Source organism: Panthera uncia, chromosome F2 (assembly GCF_023721935.1).
Source record: "Panthera uncia isolate 11264 chromosome F2, Puncia_PCG_1.0, whole genome shotgun sequence".
NCBI classification, from domain to species: domain Eukaryota; kingdom Metazoa; phylum Chordata; class Mammalia; order Carnivora; family Felidae; genus Panthera; species Panthera uncia.
This window is the reverse complement of record NC_064812.1, coordinates 3398522-3416209: the sequence shown is the minus strand read 5'-3', so window position 1 is coordinate 3416209 and position 17688 is coordinate 3398522. Positions and strand designations below refer to the sequence as shown.

The 17688-nt window shown below is 52.9% G+C and overlaps 1 protein-coding gene across 2 annotated transcripts in view; it reads right to left on the bottom strand.

Moving 5' to 3' along the window:
• TRAPPC9 (trafficking protein particle complex subunit 9) overlaps positions 1 to 17688 on the bottom strand; it is a 566939-nt gene that overhangs the window by 435285 nt on the left and 113966 nt on the right. For both annotated transcript variants that reach the window (XM_049633425.1, XM_049633426.1), the window contains one exon: positions 8000 to 8145. In XM_049633425.1, the coding sequence (XP_049489382.1) occupies positions 8000 to 8145 (146 nt within the window). The remainder of the gene's footprint in view (positions 1 to 7999; positions 8146 to 17688) is intronic.

Genomic DNA, 17688 nt, shown 5'->3' with positions numbered 1-17688 from the left:
CCCCCCCCCCCCCCCCCCCCCCCCCGCCCCAAGTGTGAATACGGTGATTAGGTTAGGCTCTATAACAAAGGTGAAGGGATTTTGCATAAAGGTCCCAAATCACTTGGCTTCGAGCTCATCAATGGGAAATTGTCCTCGGGAGGGGCTGATCTAATTAGGTAGGCCATTAAAAGGGACCGCACCCCTCCTGGGAGAAAAGATTCAAAGCATGAGTGGGTGTATGGAGAAGGCCACAGTGGCAAGAATCCAGAGGGCCTCGAAGAAAGGGCAACGGTCCTGGTTAACAGCCAGCAAGAGAGCTGGGACCCCAGTCGTGCAACCACAAGGAAGGGAATGAGAACAACTCGAAGGACCCTGACCCAGATCCTTCCCTAGTCAAGCCTCCAGATGAGGACATAGCCCCAGCTGACACCTGGATTTCAGCCTGGGAGACCCTGAGCAGTGGACCCAGCTAACGCACGCTAAACTCCTGACCCACAGAAACAGCGAGAATATAAATCTCTGTTGTTTTAAGCCACTGAGGTGGTAGTGATTTGTTACAAAGCGACAGAAAACTAAAGCAGTCCCCACCTCCACTCCCCTGGCTCTCTGCTTCCTTTAAGATAACCCGTTCTCGGGGCGCCTGGGTGGCGCAGTCGGTTAAAGCATCCGACTTCAGCCAGGTCACGATCTCGCAGTCCGTGAGTTCGAGCCCCGCGTCGGGCTCTGGGCTGATGGCTCGGAGCCTGGAGCCTGCTTCCGATTCTGTGTCTCCCTCTCTCTCTGCCCCTCCCCCGTTCATGCTCTGTCTCTCTCTGTCCCAAAAATAAATTAAAAACGTTGAGAAAAAAAAAAAAAAAAAAAGATAACCCGTTCGCAAACCAGAAGGAACTTCGAAATCAATTAACATATGTTGGGGACGAGTCGTGTCGTGTGGGTGTGAGGCACTGCTGAGGAGTTTATCTCATACTCTTCATCATCACCTCGCGAGACAGGCCTCATAATCCCCATTGTGACAGGGCAGACACTCGAGGTCCAGACGAGTTTGTAAATGCGCCCAGGAATCACACAGCTAGGAAGTGGTGCATCAGGGCCTCGAACCCAGCACTGGGAACTCAAAGAGTGTCTAGAACAGACACTGGTGTTAAAAGGGTTTTTCAGGAGACACAGAATTCGAAACAGGAGTTTCTGAGTAGGTACTGAGATTTACTAGTTAGAATTCTTCAGCTTTCACCGAGCTTTCATAAAGATACCAGTGCAAACACTGCACCCGGCAGCCTGCACGCAGACTAGACCGGCCACGCCAAACCTGTGACACACGGCCCACAGCTGGCATCCTCAAACTGATGAAATGAAGAAATAGCCTGCCAGGTAATTTCGTTTTAAAAGTGCTGGCACAACCGTGGGGCGCCTGGGTGGCTCAGTCGGCTAAGCGTCCGACTCTTGGTTTTGGCTCAGGTCACGATCTCACGGTTTCATGGGTTCGAGCTCCTTACTGGGCTCCACACTGAGAGGACAGAGCCTGGCTGGGATTCTCTCTCTCCCCCTCTCTGCCCCTCCCCTGCTCATGCACTCTCTCTCTCTCTCTCAGAACAAATAAACTTCAAAAACAAAAACTCAAAGTGCTTGCACAACCATGTGTTCATCTGAGCCTGCTGTCAATGCAGGGAAGTGGTCAGCAGAGCAAGGACGTCCTCGTTCACACACAAGGAGCAGGCCCCGCCAGGCTGAAGGGCCGCCCTCCCGGCCACTTCGCGAAGGAGGCGGCTGAGAGCGGGACTCGCGGCTGCCGGGCTCCAGGCCCGTGCTCTCCTCGCTGTGCTGCCCCACCACGCTGGCCCCAGAAACCCAGGCCTCCTCCGACCTGCGTCCTGCCCCCTCCTTCCCCGGCCCCTGGCCGTCAGGCAGAACCCGCCAGGACAGGCTCACAGAAGCCATCCTCCGGGATACACCATGCCTCCATGGGGCCCTGCAGCAGCAGCTCTGAGCCCACGCCAGGCACCTTCCCACAGCCAGTGAAAACGTCAACTGTTTTAACAGGCTGCTCTGCCCGGCCGCTGAGGGGCCGTTTTCTCTGTCATTGTCAAAAAATCATCACTTAAAACCTCATTTTCTGGGGCGCCCGGGTGGCTCAGTCGGTTGAGCGTCCGACTTTGGCTCAGGTCATGATATCAGAGTTCGTGGGTTCGAGCCCCGCGTTGGGCTCTGTGCTGGCAGCTCGGAACCTGGAGCCTGCTTCAGAGCCTGGAGCCTGTTTCGAATTCTGTGTCTCCTTCTCTCTCTGCCCCTCCCCTGCTCACGCTCTGTCTCTCTCTGTCCCTCAAAAATAATTAATAAGCATCTTTAAAAAACATTTTTAAAAGTCATTTTCCTGGGGTTCTGAAAGGAATCATTTAAACTTGCGTGGCCCCACTCAATCTAAGAGAAATCACTGGTGACATCACCGGTCACATGACTATTTTCTTCTGAAAGAAGGAGATCATCTCTCCCAGCCTCAGTGTGTCAGACCACACGGTGGAGGCCCTTCCTCGAGATTCCCCCCCAGAAACCGCGGAAGGGACAGCCACGGATCCAGGCCCTGCCCGCCCTGAGCCGCACCACACTCTGTCCACTACGCTGGATGACGCACGTGGCAGGACGCGCTCTTGAGCCCCCACTGCATCCCCAGCACCTAGCACAGCGCTCGCCACAGCTGCCAGGGACCTTCGGAACATCCCCTCGCTCGACCCTCACGAGAGCCCTCTGCGTGAGCCGCTCTGGTCTTCCGCACGGCAGCAGCCCGGGGAAGCGCGGTCTCGTCTGAGGCTGCACCGTGGGAAGCCGCGAGGCCAGGCTGTGGCCCGAGGCCACGTGACAGCCACGGCCTGCCCGGGCCACCACACTGCCTCTGGGGCGGCGGTCGACCTCGGCACTGAGCCCAGCCCTGCCACCATGTCCGAGCACCCATCACACAAACCCCCCGGCCCTGCCCGCCGTGCCCAAGCCCGGGGCATGTGCCACAATCGGCTCGGCCCAGAGCTGAACTGGGGCAGCAGCGACGCTGGCAACAAGCAGACAGAAAGATGGGTAAGGTCTTCCAAGCTGGAGCGCAGCCGGTCCCAGAAACTGCCCCCCCACCCCGGGGTTTTTTGTTCCCGAACACTCTACGTCCCCTGCTGTGATGATGGCTCCCCCAATTATACGCAAAGATTCATTTATAGAGATGGGAGTTTTAGGTTAAAGATATGTGATTCTTCAAACCTCTAGGCAGGTCTTCGCTGATGAGTGTATTGCCAAAAAGATACTGGAAGCCACAGAATATAAATTACATATTCCTACCCGTGGGTATTCAACAAATAACATGCATTTTGGCCGAGGCTTCTGTTATATTTCAGAAAAACCCTTGCATCATCCACTGAATTCATCCTCAGCCCAGACGAGCGGGCGCTTGTCACTGCAATGAGGACCCACATGATAAGGATAATTCCTGGGCTTTGAGTCGTAAACCTTGGCCGGAGACTGGGTCCCGCACTCGCTGGCTGTCCGGCCCGGGGTAGGTCATTCTTACTGACTCAGTCTTAATCTTCTCCCTTGTCAGTTGGGGATATAATGCCTGCAGCATCATGCAATTATGCGAATCACTGGAAAATGCTTGTTTAAGCTCTCTGCAACAATGCAGGGCGTGATTTTCATAAAGAGAAGCCTCAACAATTTAAGACTGGAGAGGAAAAACTAGAGGCAGGACTGGCTCTAGAGGGACTGGGGGGCGGGTGGAGCCACAACCACACAGGCCCAGGCTGAGGTGATGGGGTGGGGGAGGGGGTTGGCTAATGCTCTGCTGTCACCAGGTCAAAGCCTTCATGATTTCTCAACAAGGGGCCCCACAAATCATGCAGCTGGTCCTGAGAAGGAGTCTCACGCTTCCAGGCCTCCCAAATAACCTCTAGAAATTCCTCTAAACAAAATAGGTGACAGTTTCCTAAAAACATTCTTTCATGGAGAAAGCTCATGGCCAACTCCAATGAGACCGAAAAGAATAGCCAGAGACTCCAATGGCCCAAGGGAGTACAGCTTCCACTGCGACTGCCTGAAGACGAAGCCCGCCCACCATCAAGAGCCAGGAAGACACAGCCCGGAACTGGACCCCAGTCTTCCACCTCCAAAGAGGTCAAAGGAGGCGTTTCCGTGGGGAAGACAGGCCCTGCCCACGGGAGCCCCGGGCCCTCCCCGGTCTCCCCCCATGAACCCTGAGCCCCCCTGCTTCCTCCAGTCCTCCCAAGCCTGTCCTCCAGAGCAGGGGTGCCTGGGGGGGGGGGGGGAGGAGGGGCAGGAGAAACTGTCTCCAAATCAACAGACTCCAACTAGAATGTCAAAGACAAGCTTTCACCACAAATGCCTGTTTGGAGGTGGTCTATCCCCAGTAACATCCAGGAAACACTAGCAGCTGGTCACTCATTCAAGTTAAGGAACATTTACCGGTCTTTGCTGACTCTGTATCAGGTGCCAGCCCCCACTGGACAACGGGAGGGAGCTGGCGGCACAGACCCCACCACAGCCCCGGGCTGCCACAGATTCAATCACCAACGCGAGGGGAGCCACGTCACCCGGCACCGCCGCCGCCACCAGGGAGGCCACCAGGGGCAGAACGGCCCCTGTCACCCCCACGCAAGGGCCACGGTGGCAGACCCAACGGCATCCGGCCGGCAGGGAGTGGGGGGAATGTGGTTTTCAGGCTTTCGGCGCAAGCAGCCCGGCAAGGAGGGCGGGCAGCAGCATGCGGCTCCTGGGGAACATGCCCGTGGCCTGGTTCTCATTCCCCTGATGGTGGCGCAAACGGAAAACAGTCCAACACTGTCAGAGAAGGCTCAAGACCTCATCATCTTAAATATACTTATTAAAGCTACGCAGTCGAGAAAGGCCAGGGTTCCAAAGCCACAGAGGAGGCTGGTTTTTTCCACTTCAGCCCATCTCTGTTTAGTTAATGGCGCTAATTAAAACTAGCCATTATGTTATTTATTGATCCACCTACTGGTACTTTCTACTGCTTGAAATTGCTACTTAACACTTCCCTCCAGCTTGTACCTACACCTCACGACTGCAGGGGCCACGACTACCTCGGCACCGTTAGAACCGCAGGGCCCCAGCTGCCACATGCCTGGCAAGCAGGAAACCTGAGGGGAGTTTATCGATGGGTGAACGACTGAACCGATGGGGACACACACGCGCACACGCGCACGTACACAGAGAGACTGTAGTGTGCTACGCACTTGGGATCCTGTTTTCAGAAACGTATCAGAGGGGCACCTGGGCAGCTCAGTCCACTGAGTGTCCAACTTGAGCTCAGGTCCTGATCTCACGGTTCGTGGGTTCAAGCTCCGCATTGAGCTCTCTGCTGACAGCGTGGAGAGATAAACTTAAAAAAAAAAAAAAAAGAAAAGAAACTGGGGCACCTGGGTGGCTCGGTCAGCTGAGCATCCAAGTCCTGATTTCGGCTCAGGTCACGATCTTACAGTTCAGGAGTCTGAGCCCCATGTCAGGCTCTGTGCTGACAGTGGACAGCCTGCTTGGGATTTTCTTTCTCTCGCTCTCTCACTCTCTGTTTTTCAAGGACATGATCCCGTATTTCTCCCTTTATTTGCTTCTTGTTTTAAATAACGAACCGCCAGAGCCCCCCAAACCATACCTTGCTCCCCAAGAGACATCACCACCACCAAGGGAGCCTCTAGGACGCCTTCCGAAGTGTGAGGTTTCCCTGCCCCCAGCTGGTCCAACGCCTACTGCTTGTCCACGCTCAGCAGGAGAGTCAGCAGGTACCGCGGGTGACAGGCCTACCGTTTCAGACAACCCGACCTACACCTCATCTTGTCATTCAGCCTCTCGTGTGTTTACGCCCTGCCTGCCCACACTGAGCGGGACACCAGGCAGAGGGCAGGGGCTGGTGTCGTCACTCGCTCGAGCCCCTGCCGCGTGTGCTCTGTGCTCGGCAGAAAACCGGGGGGCACCGGCCTGCTCTAAAAAGATGTGGACTCGGGTTTTCGCTCTGCCGCCTGGGAGGTCATCACTCTTTGTTTCTGCAACTATAGAAGAAAACTAACACTTACTTCTTCCAGAAACACTAGGAAAGCTGCATGCGCTGAAGCGTGACACCCTCAGATGAAGGTGGAACAAAGAAATGCCGGCCGTTACAAGAAAGCACGGGGTCTGTCGAGTACCCCCGGCCCAGGTACGCCCTCTGACTTAGGAACAACTTCCTCTCCGACAAAACACTTCGGTTTTAAGGTGTTCAGATAACTAACTGGGAATAAGGTTTACTCTGAGATCCATACAGATGCTAAGAAATTCTAGTGCCGGTATTCACGTTAAGAACTCTTCACTGAGACCGTGTGGCGTGCATAATGCTGGCACTCTGGCCTTGAGCCGCATGGTGCAAGCCAACAGGCACAGAATGCGCCAGGAGCCAAGGCCTGAGCTGAGTTCTTCAACAAGTCATTCAAACTTTCTGGCTCTCAGTTTCCGCATCTGTAAAATGGGGTTCATAATATCTACCCCATTCCTTCCAGCATCCGTGCAGCACCCTTCCAGGGCTGGTGGGAGGACAGCGGGTGAACAGACGGCAGGGAAACAGAAACAGATGAGCGCGTACCTGAGGACTATGAAGAGAACCCAGCCTCACGGAGGGCTGGGAGGGCGGCCCCAGGGGTGCAGGGATCAGAGAAGACCGCTCTCTCTGAGGATGGCACGGGGGATGAGCCCCGGGCAGAGGGCGTAGCCGGCACAAAGCCCTGAGACCGCAGCTAGACTGTAACATTCCAAGGACAGCAAGGAGCCGTGCAGCTGGGTGTGAGGACAGGGGCAGTAAGAGGGGCAGCAGCAGAACACAGAGGCAGGCCACGGACGGTCCATGCTGCAGGGCAGGGGTGGGGGTAAGTGCAGCAGGACCCCTGTACCCTGGGAGGAAGCTCCTCATGGAGTCAGGCTGCCTTTTTGCTACCTTTAGGGTACAGATTAAGAGGAGGAGTAAAACAGGAGAAGAAAGCAGAGAGCAAAAGCTTCTCAGGTCTCGTGTTGAAACTCCTCAGAGGGAATCAGCAATGACCCACCAGGGCCACGGGCATCAACCCTTCAGCTACGACACTGTGACACACAGGCTCCCGTGTGGCAGCGCTGGGCACCATTATGTCAAGATGTAAGGAAGAGGGAGCTGGCGGAGAATGAGACCCGCTGCAGGGCCAGGCTTTGGAAGGACAGAGAGGGGGCACCCGAGCCCCGGGTCTGCTGCAAGGAAGGAGATGAGCAGACAGGGCTGAGACCCAGGGGGGAGCTTGGCGCACAGAAAAGCACGTTGGAGAGTCTCAAGAATGACCGTTATCTATCCCTTATCTATCCCTGAAACACAGCTCACCGGTCCTTGCTGGGCCACCAGACGTCTTGGCATGGGCATCGCAGCTCCAGCACAAACAAGGGCTCAACAGAGAAAAGAGTGTGCTGCCCCTACCCCAGTCCAGCCCAAACCTAGGTCAGCCTCTGATGGCTGATGATTCCCAAGTCACTCTGGGCTCCAAAGATCACTCTCTGGTTGTCTGCCTCAGTCTAGATAACGCAAGTCTGCCCATTTCTAAAACTTTCCCAAAACTCACCTTTGATGGAATCAATTTTAAAAACTCAGATCTAGGGACGCCTGGGTGGCTCAGTTCAGCATCCAGCTCTAGATTTCAGCTCAGGTCATGATCTCACAGTGCGTGGGATCAAGCCCCACATCAGGCTCCACGCTGGCAGGCAGAGCGTGCTTGGGATTCTCTCTCCCTCTCTCTCTGCTCCTCCCCCATGTGCTCTCTTCCTCTCTCAAAATAAATAAGCATTTTTCAAAAATAAAAGTAAAAGACAAAACACCAGATCTAGGGGCAAAGGTCTGACGCTGGCAGCAAATGGGACGAACTGACACGGAGCATACACACACATGCGCGAAGGAAGCGGACTGTAGAAAAGCCGACAGAAGCCGGGCGGCAGGGCACAGCCAGGAAGCCAGGATAAACGGGCCTACCTATTTTCTTGTTCCGCTCTTCTCCACGGTTGTGTGCGATAATTGGTGAGTAGATGAAGGGGCTCTTGGTCGACACGTTCTGACCCAGCAAGCTTTTCATTTTCTGTGGCCGGAGGCTGGCGGGAAGGTTCAACAGCTTCACACGCCTGTTGTTTCAAATGGAACAAAAACACTTCAGCCGCCCTGTTAGTGTGGCCTCAGCATAAATACTGCCAAACCTCACGTCACAGAGAAACAACAAACCAAACAGCAGAAGGAGAAACACGCTGCACCTGACCTCAGGGGACGGTGCTCCCCAGGGCGGACGGCAGTCACGCCCTCGGCCAGCCCCCGGGGCCAGGAGGACCCGGCCGAAATCTGAACTGCACCGCTTGCCAGCTCCACGCCTGGGGGCAAGTGCCTTGCCCTTTCTGCACCGGGCCCCTCGTCCACAGGACGCGCACGGGGCCCTCCCCCACAGACTACTGGGAGGCTTCGAGTCAAGGCTCCGGTACCTGCTGCGCGGCACAGGCTGGCTCCCTGCCACCTGCCTCCCCGCTGGTGGGCGCACCCTCCACACGGAGGAGCCCCTGACCGTGAGAGCCAACGGTGCCAGGTACAAAGGCTGATAGTGCCGTCTGCTCTCCTGAGGAGGGGGGCTGACTCCCCAGCAAGCACAGCCTGCGTCTTAAGCTGCTGTCCCCGCTGTAGGCGTTCGCTCACAGCCACGCACGCTCAGGTCGGTCAGCTACCGTTTATTTGGAATGGGCCGAACTCCGCAGCCTGAGCACATCCAGACCCCTGCTCCCCACTTCGTACATACCACCTCAGTCAAGCATCCCAACCACCCTCCCAGCTTGGGTTCTATCGCTATGCCCTCCGCGCCATCCATCAGGTAACTGACACGAGACTGCAAATCACCCCAATCACACGGCCTAAAGCTGTGACACCGCGGGAGGTGCTATGCTTCTTTTTTAATATGAAATTTATTGTCAGATTGGTTTCCATACGACACCCAGGGCTCATCCCAACAGGTGCCCTCCTCAATGCCCCTCCCCCACCCTCCCCTCCCTCCCACCGCCCATCAACCCTCAGTTTGTTCTCAGTTTTTAAGAGTCTCTCATGGTTTGCCTCCTTCCCTCTCTGTAACTTTTTTTTCCCCTTCCCCTCCCCCATGGTCTTCTGTTAAGTTTCTCAGGATCCACATAAGAGTGAAAACATATGGTATCTGTCTTTCTCTGTATGACTTATTTCACTTAGCATCACACTCTCCAGTTCCATCCACATTGCTGCAAAAGGCCATATTTCATTCTCTCTCATTGCCAAGTAGTATTCCATTGTGTATATAAACCACAATTTCTTTATCCATTCATCAGTTGATGGACATTTAGGCTCTTCCCATAATTTGGCTATTGTCAGAAGTGCTGCTGTAAACATTGGGGTACAAGTGCCCCTATGCATCAGCACTCCTGTATCCCTTGGGTAGATTCCTAGCAATGCTATTGCTGGGTCATAGGGTAGATCTAGTTTTAATTTTTTGAGGAACCTCCACGCTGTTTTCCAGAGCGGCTGCACCAGTTTGCATTCCCACCAACAGTGCAAGAGGGTTCCCGTTTCTCCACATCCTCGCCAGCATCTAGAGTCTCCTGATGTATTCATTTTAGCCACTCTGACTGGCGTGAGGTGGTATCTGAGTGTGCTTTTGATTTGTATTTCCCTGATGAGGAGCGACGTTGAGCATCTCTTCATGTGCCTGTTGGCCATCTGGATGTCTTCTTTAGAGAAGTGTCTATTCATGTTTTCTGCCCATTTCTTCACTGGATGATTTGTTTTTTGGGTGTGGAGTTTGGTGAGTTCTTTATAAATTTTTGGATACTAGCCCTTTGTCCGATATGTCATTTGCAAATATGTTTTTCCATTCTGTTGGCTGCCTTTTAGTTTTGTTGATCGTTTCCTTTGCAGCGCAGAAGCTTTTTATCTTCATGAGGTGCCAATGGTTCATTTTTGCTTTTAATTCCCTTGCCTTTGGAGATGTGTCAAGTAAGAAATTGCTGCAGCTGAGGTCAGAGAAGTTTTTCCTGCTTTTTCCTCTAGGGTTTTGGTGGTTTCCTGCCTCACATTCAAGTCCTTCATCCATTTTGAGTTTATTTTTGTGAAGAGTGTAAGAAAGTGGTCTAGTTTTATTCTTCTGCATGTTGCTGTCCAGTTCTCCCAGCACCATTTGTGAAAGAGACTGTCTTTTTTCCATTGGATGTTCTTTCCTGCTTTGTCAAAGATTAGTTCGCCATACTTTTGTGGGTCCAATTCTGGAGTCTCTATTCCATTGGTCTATGTGTCTGTTTTTGTGCCAATACCATGCTGTCTTGATGATTACAGCTTTGTCGTAGAGGCTAAAGTCTGGGATTGTGATGCCTCCTGCTTTGGTGTTCTTCTTCAAAATTATTTTGGCTATTTGGGGTCTTTTGTGGTTCCATACAAACTTTAGGATTGCTTGTTCTAGCTTCGAGAAGAATGCTGGTACAATTTTGATTGGGATTGCATTGAATGTGTAGATTGCTTTGGGTAGTATTGACATTTTAACAATATTTATTCTTCCAACCCATGAGCACGGAATGTTTTTCCATTTCTTTATATCTTCTTCAATTTCCTTCATAGGCTTTCTATAGTTTTCAGCATACAGATCTTTTACATCTTTGGTTAGGTTTATTCCTAGGTATTTTATGATTCTTGGTGCAATTGTGTATGCGATCAGTTTCTTCATTTGTCTTTCTGTTGCTTATTAGTGTATAAGAATGCAACTGATTTCTGAACTAAGCCTGCCCCTCCCGCCCCTGTGCACCTCGCGGATCCACCCCAGCTAATACGCCCTTGGCCAGATCCCATCAAAGCAGCACCACAAGCCTGGCAGTGTGCATGTAGCCCAGACAGGGGCCACACCACTCCACAGTGAGTCCTGCCCCTGGGAGAGGGGAAGATAAGGTACACACCAGTCTGACTGTGGCCCCAGCAGTGGGCTGGGGGCAGACATCAGGTCTGACTGCAGCCCCGCCCACCAACACAAGTTACTCCGGAGAGCACAAGGGAAGTGCCCTGCAGTTTGGAGCCACCGCAGGGACTACCCAAAAAGGCACTATGCTCTTAAACCACAGCACCTGTGACCCTCCATGACCAGCTAGGCAAGTGGGGTTAGAATCTGGAATGTTCCAAGGCCAGGCACTGACAGGACAGGGTGGAGGTGGGACGCTGGGTGGCCTGGCAGCGACCCTCCCAGCACACCTGCCCTCTGCACGTGCAGCACCTCCTGGCAGGAAGGGCAGGCCAGCAGGTTGTGAGGGAGCCGTGGGCGTCCCCCTGGGACTCCGCCCAGGTCGTGAGGGAGCCATGGGCATCCCCCTGGAACTCAGCCCTTTGTTTGTTTCTCATTTCCTTTCAGCACCTTTAGGACGTTGTTTTTCACATATTTTTTATCCCATCTGTTGATGGGCGTTTGGGTTGTCTCCGTGCCTGGGCCATTGTGAGTAATGCTGCAATGAACACGGGGGTGCACGCGTCTCCTCGAGATGCTGTTTTCACCCCTTTGGATCCATACGCAGAAGCAAGATTGCTGCATCATATGGCGGATCTATTTTTAACGTTTCTGAGGAACCTCCACGGTGGGTGGACTGATTTACATTCCCACCAACGGCACACAAGGTTCCCTCTTGTCCACATCCTCTTCTTGACGACAGCCACAGTAACAGGTGCACGGTGATAGCTCGCTGTGGTTTCGATTCGCATCTCCCTGATGACGAGTGACGCCGAGCACCTCTGTGGTGCAGACACACAACGGGATGTCACTCAGCCACGAGACGACGCACGCTGAAGCAGTGCGCCAGCCTCCAGCTCTCTCCCCTCCACCACGCGGCGATCCGGGAGGCCAGACACTGGCACAGTGGGGCACAGGCGTGGACGCAGGCTCCGGGTCACCGAGTAGCCTCAGAGGTCACCTGCCCTGGAAAACTGCCCGACTTGCATCAAACTTCGTGTGAGACATAAACCCTTGTTGTAAGGGCTAATCTCTCCGAGATTCAGGGTTAGTATTTCTGCCACAGCGCAGGCCAACCCACACTGACTAATAAAGACCCCGTATAGAATCGGCACGATCAGTGCCTTTCTCAGCTAGAAGGAATCTCAGATACCTAGTGCAATCCTGTCCTATGCACAAGTATCCCTACGGCGCGTAGCGGTCGCTCACAACTCCCCCCGGCCCCACCGTGGACTGTCACAGCCACACGCATGACTGTCACCCATTTTCCACAACGATCCAAGGGAGGAGACAGAGCTTACAAACCAAAGTACTCCAAGCCAAGGATTCTATCTTGCACACTTGCTCTGACCCCCGCCCCCCGCATACACCCAGTATGCTTTATTCATACTGGACCAGAACCACTCACAATTTCTTACCTGTTTCAGTTCGGCTGTGAGCTCTCCAAGGACAGGGCACCTGGGCATCCAGTGCCCGGTAGCTCAAGGAACACTGAATGGATCACCTCCCAAAGCTGAATTTCTAACTCAGCTTCCAAATCTTTCAAAACTATAAACTCAAGCCAAAGCAGTTGATTACCAATAGTGGCAAACGCTAGCTGTCTGCAAGCATTCAAGAAGTTACGTGCCACACTACACTGGGACTAAGGTGACCAAACCTCAAGACTGGCCAGGATGCTATGCCTGGTATGGATCTCACGTCCAGCCAAAAGCGTTCACCTGAAGGTAATTCTCAGGCTGCCCCCTGAGAAGCATACCGAGGTGTGCGCAGACCCTGACCAGAGTCTGAAGGAACCACCAGCTATTCAACCATCATGGATTACTTCATCCCCCTGCACCTCGGCCTTTCCACCTGCAGAACAGGAAAACAACCGCTACCTGATAATGCTATGGGGAAAGAGGACACCTCCTTTCCTAGTTCCACGCCTCCGTGGGAAGGGATGTCCTCAGAGTAATGGTCCTGTCCTCGCTCTGCCCCTGCCTCACTCCTCCTAAGGCAGGTGGCCAATTCGGAAGGAGAACCAGCTTGTGCAATGTTCAGCACCTTCTCTTGGGGCCTGCCTGCAGAGGGCACACACTGCAAAGAGGCGTAGTCACCGAGCTTTGTTAGACACTGGGGTGGCATCATCTGGCCAGACCTGGGCCATGCCGCTCACTGGATCTTCCGTCTGCCTGAGACAAGTCTTTGTTTCTACTGATCCGAGCTCAGGCAAAGACGGAGAAGTATCTGAAGTGATATATTCAAGCTGTAGCAGGCCACTTTGAGGACTAAGCAAGCTCCTACATCTAGAGCACCTGTAATAGTGCCTAACACAGAGTGGGTTGCAAAAGCCTTTCTCTTCCCCCCCTTAAAACAACACTTGTTTACCAACAGACACCAAAGCCCCTGGTGCAAAGACTCCAACACTGGACTGGAATAAAGAAATTAAGTTCTGGTTCCAAGCCTGCTGGGACCAGACTGGTTCCAAGACTGCTGAGCCTTGGACCAAGCATAGCATCGTTGAGCCTTAGAGTTTATTTACGTGTAAAACGATTCTGTTTTCTTACAACACAAAGAGCTCTCCACCCCATGCCACAGTCACCACCTAAAAACGAGTGTCATCTGTGATTCTACAGGATTCCTCTATACAAGCACAGAAATTCCAGATCTCATAAAAGGTTTCTATAATAGGCAGAAGAGGGGCGCCTGGGTGGCTCAGCTGAGCATCTGACTCTTGATTTCAGCTCAGGTCATGATCCCAGGGTCATGGGATTGAGCCCTGCCTCGGGCTTTGCGCGGAGGGTGGAGCCTGCTTGGGATTCTCCCTCTCTCTTCCTCTCTCCCTCTCTCTCTCTCTCTCTCCCTCTCTCTCCCTCTCTCCCTCTCTCTTCCTCTCTCTCTCTCTCTCTCTCTCTCCCTCTCTCTCTCTCTCTCTCCCTCTGCCCCTCCCACCTGCTCACTCTCTTGAAAAAAAAAACACAGAAGTAAAAAAGAAACTAAAATTAAATATGCAAAGGAATTGAAAGAGAAGGAATTCTATGGTCAGCCAGAGAAGTAGCCCAACAAGCAGTCACAGCATTCATTCATAACTCAAAACTTGGCATCAAATGTCTTTTTATAAAATGTATCCTATGGAAGAACAATTATTGAGCCCTTGACCTAAAGGAAACATAGTTCATTTAGCAGGAATCACTGCAAAACTAATAACATTACATATAGTCTGTGAAGCCGCCAACAGGAAAGCAGATTTCCAGGGATAAAGTGTCCAAAACAGGGCTCATATTTAGAGATTCCACTTGGAAAATGCCGACCTGCCAAAGCCTGACCGTGGCTGATGGGGACCATGCAGGGCAGTGCAGAGCACCCCCTGGGATCGCGACATGAGCCGCACCAACAACAGGAAGAGGGGAAAGCTGCCGACCTTCTCTTGCTTGGTTTTGACTCCATCTACCTTCTTCACAGCAGAAACCTATCTACGAACCTGCCGGGGACCTCTGCACAGAGGGGCAGGGACTAGAGCAGCCACACGTGCCCCACACTTGGCCAAACACGACCAACATGGCTGGAAAGGGCTCACGTGCCGCCACGGCAGCGACACGTGAGCACCACAGGTCTCACGATCCCCACAAAGCGCTTGTGAGATGCGTCAGGGAGGTTATGCGTGTGGCGATCACACAGAGAAAAGATGCTGGGCAGAGGCTGAACCCGATGAGGTCCCGGGAGCCGAGCCCGGACTGGGATCTGGGAGGCTGGCTGCCCAGCTTCATCAACCAGGAAAACGGCCCCAACTATCATGGCCTCTAGGCCCCTTTGTGAATAAATACCTGTAACCCTTCCTCAAATAATATAATTAAGTTTTAGGGGCACCTGGCTGGCTCAGTCGGTAGAACATGCAACTCCTGATTTCGGGATTGAGAGTTTGAACCCCATGTTGGGTGTAGAGATGACTTAAAAATAAATTTTTTAACAACAACAACAAAAAAAAAGTTTAAGTTTTAAAAGTACCAAAGCCACTCAAAGCCCATTCTGACTGGAGGGTTTGATCCTTATCAATCAGAATACCCACACGAACTCTAGAGCTCTTTCCCAGACTAAAGAAGTTCAATATTAGTTTCTCAGAAAACAACCAACAGATCCTCCCCCAATACCGCCCCCAGATGAACCCTCACTATTTACTGTAAATGGCGGCTAAGCTTTACTACCATTTCTTCCTTAATAATTCACAACTTCAGTACGTGAACACTCTACAGGACTGTTACTGGCCTTTGTGTACATGATCATTTTATGGAGATTTCTAGAAGGAACAAAACAAGAGGGCTTCTAGTTTTCATGGGACTTCCTCTGCTCTCACTCTGCGCAGTGGGAACCAGATGTGGGTTTGGCAGCCTCCTGCTTGACCATTCGGTGTGGGTGTGGCTCTTGCCTGACCACGACTGAAGCCCCAGCATTCACCACTGGGCTGAGCAGCTCAGGCACTCAACAAATATTCGATCAACTGAAATTTAGAATAGAATTACAGCAGAGGGGCGCCTGAGTGGCTCAGTTGGTTAAGCGGCTGACTTCGGCTCAGGTCATGATCTCACGGCTCGGGGGTTCGAGCCCCGCGTCGGGCTCTGTGCTGACAGCTCGGAGCCTGGAGCCTGCTTCGGATTCTGTCTCCCTCTCTCTCTGCCCCTCCCCTGCTCACACTCTGTTTCTCTCTGTCTCAAAAATAAGTAAACATTAAAAATTTTTTAATTGGGGCGCCTGGGTGGCTCAGTCAGTTAAGCGGCCGACTTCGGCTCAGGTCATGATTTCGCGGTCCGTGAGTTCGAGCCGTGCATCGGGCTCTGTGCCGACAGCTCAGAGTCTGGAGCCTGCTTCCGATTCTGTGTCTTCCTCTCTCTGACCCTCCCCTGTTCATGCTCTGTCTCTCTCGGTCTCAAAAATAAATAAATGTTAAAAAAAAAAATTAGAAAAATAGAAATAAAAATTTTTTTAATTGAAAAAAGAATAAAATTACAGCAGGGATATCTTTTGGCCCCTTTTGTTGGGCTAACTTGCATCACATGACTACTTTAACCGCTTCTGGGTGAGCCCATGCCACACACAGCAGGTAAGTATTTCCTGTAAGCTGATGAGATGGTTTCACTGTCAAGGACGAGGCAAGTTCTCAACAGACGTAAGGGCTCCAGTCTTCTCTTCTACAGCTGAAGCCAAGCCCACGAGGCATCTCCAGCAAGACAGCAGCCTGTGCCTCACAATCCTACCCAGCGGGTCTGGTCACTCACGGCTGTGGGCCTTTTCCAACCAGCTCCTCTGGAACACTTCCCGGAAGCTTAGTCTTCAACTACACCTAATGCTGAGCTCCTCCTGGGGCTACAGGGCTGACTCTTGATGCTGGCTTCAATCTGGCTCTAATTATGCGGACAAAGTCCTTGTTTCCAGGCACGAGTGCCCGAAACGTCGTCCCAGTCCGCATGAGCTGCATCGGCCCTCTCCAAGAGAAATGAGGAACGCGGGTTTTGTAGGAGGGTGGCAAGCCCACACGCAGCGTGGACCCCCGGCCATCCCACCCAGGCTCTCTCAGCTCCCACCGTGCTCCGCAGTCTGGCTGAACACCAATCACGTGGTCTGCCACCTGTAATCAGCATCTGTGCTTGCTTTCTCACACGATGGTACAGGTCTCAGTCTCCACCGCTTAACTCTCGTCAAAATCTTGCTCCTGAGAAATCACACTCATGCCTGATGTATACGCAGCCCCCACAATGCAAGACACTCCCCACTGTATGGCGGGGACAATCCAGACCATTAGAGTGCCGGTCGTGGTCCGTCAGGCCTGCTGTGACACAAATACCAAACATAGGGGGACCTAAACAGCAAATGTCTCCCCCTCACAGCTCTGGAGGCTGAAGTCCCAGACCGGGATGCCAGCACGCTTGGGCCCTCGAGGGCCCTCGTCGTGGTTCCCAGGGTGTCCTCACACAGAGGAGAGAAAGAGCCCTGTCCCCTTCATCCAGGGTCAAGTTGTGGCTGAAAGAAATTACGATGTACACGGAGGGTGTACGTATTTGCACCTGGGGGGCTTCAGGAAAGGCTGTAGAGAAGAGATATTCCTTGAACTAAATCTTGAAAGACGACTAAGTAACAGGCAGTCGGGGCAGCAGAGACATTTCAAGCAGAAGACGAAGCCCAAACAAAGGAATGAAACCCTGTCACACACTTCTGCGACCCCAAGTGCTTGTGCAAGGTGCACGGCCCTGGTGGGACCAGAGGAACAGGAGCTCACAGCAAAATCTGGAGACGGAGCGGCCACAGGCGGCCCTGTAAAGTCAGGCAAAGCAAACAAGTCGGGTTCTGTCCCATGAGCAACGGGGAGCAAGGCAAGCTGGGAGATGTGCTGACCTGCCAAATCTTCCAAAGGGGTTTCCTTCCACTTCACCAGTGGTGCTGATCGGCCGTGGGGTGAAGAACCCACCCACGGGGCATCCCACACCTGATTACATGCAGTTTCTCTTTCTAGTTTTAACAACATCAGGCATGAGTGGGGTGACGAACGAGTCACCGGGACAAACGGCTTATTTCTGAGGCTGACGGTCTCTGAGAACCATTCAGAACGTGTTTACACCTGGTGGATAGTACATAAAACCAGTTTCTTGTAGATCATCCCTGACCACACCAGGCAAGAGAACTGGCACGGGCCTCCGGCAAGGCTCACCTCGCCGTT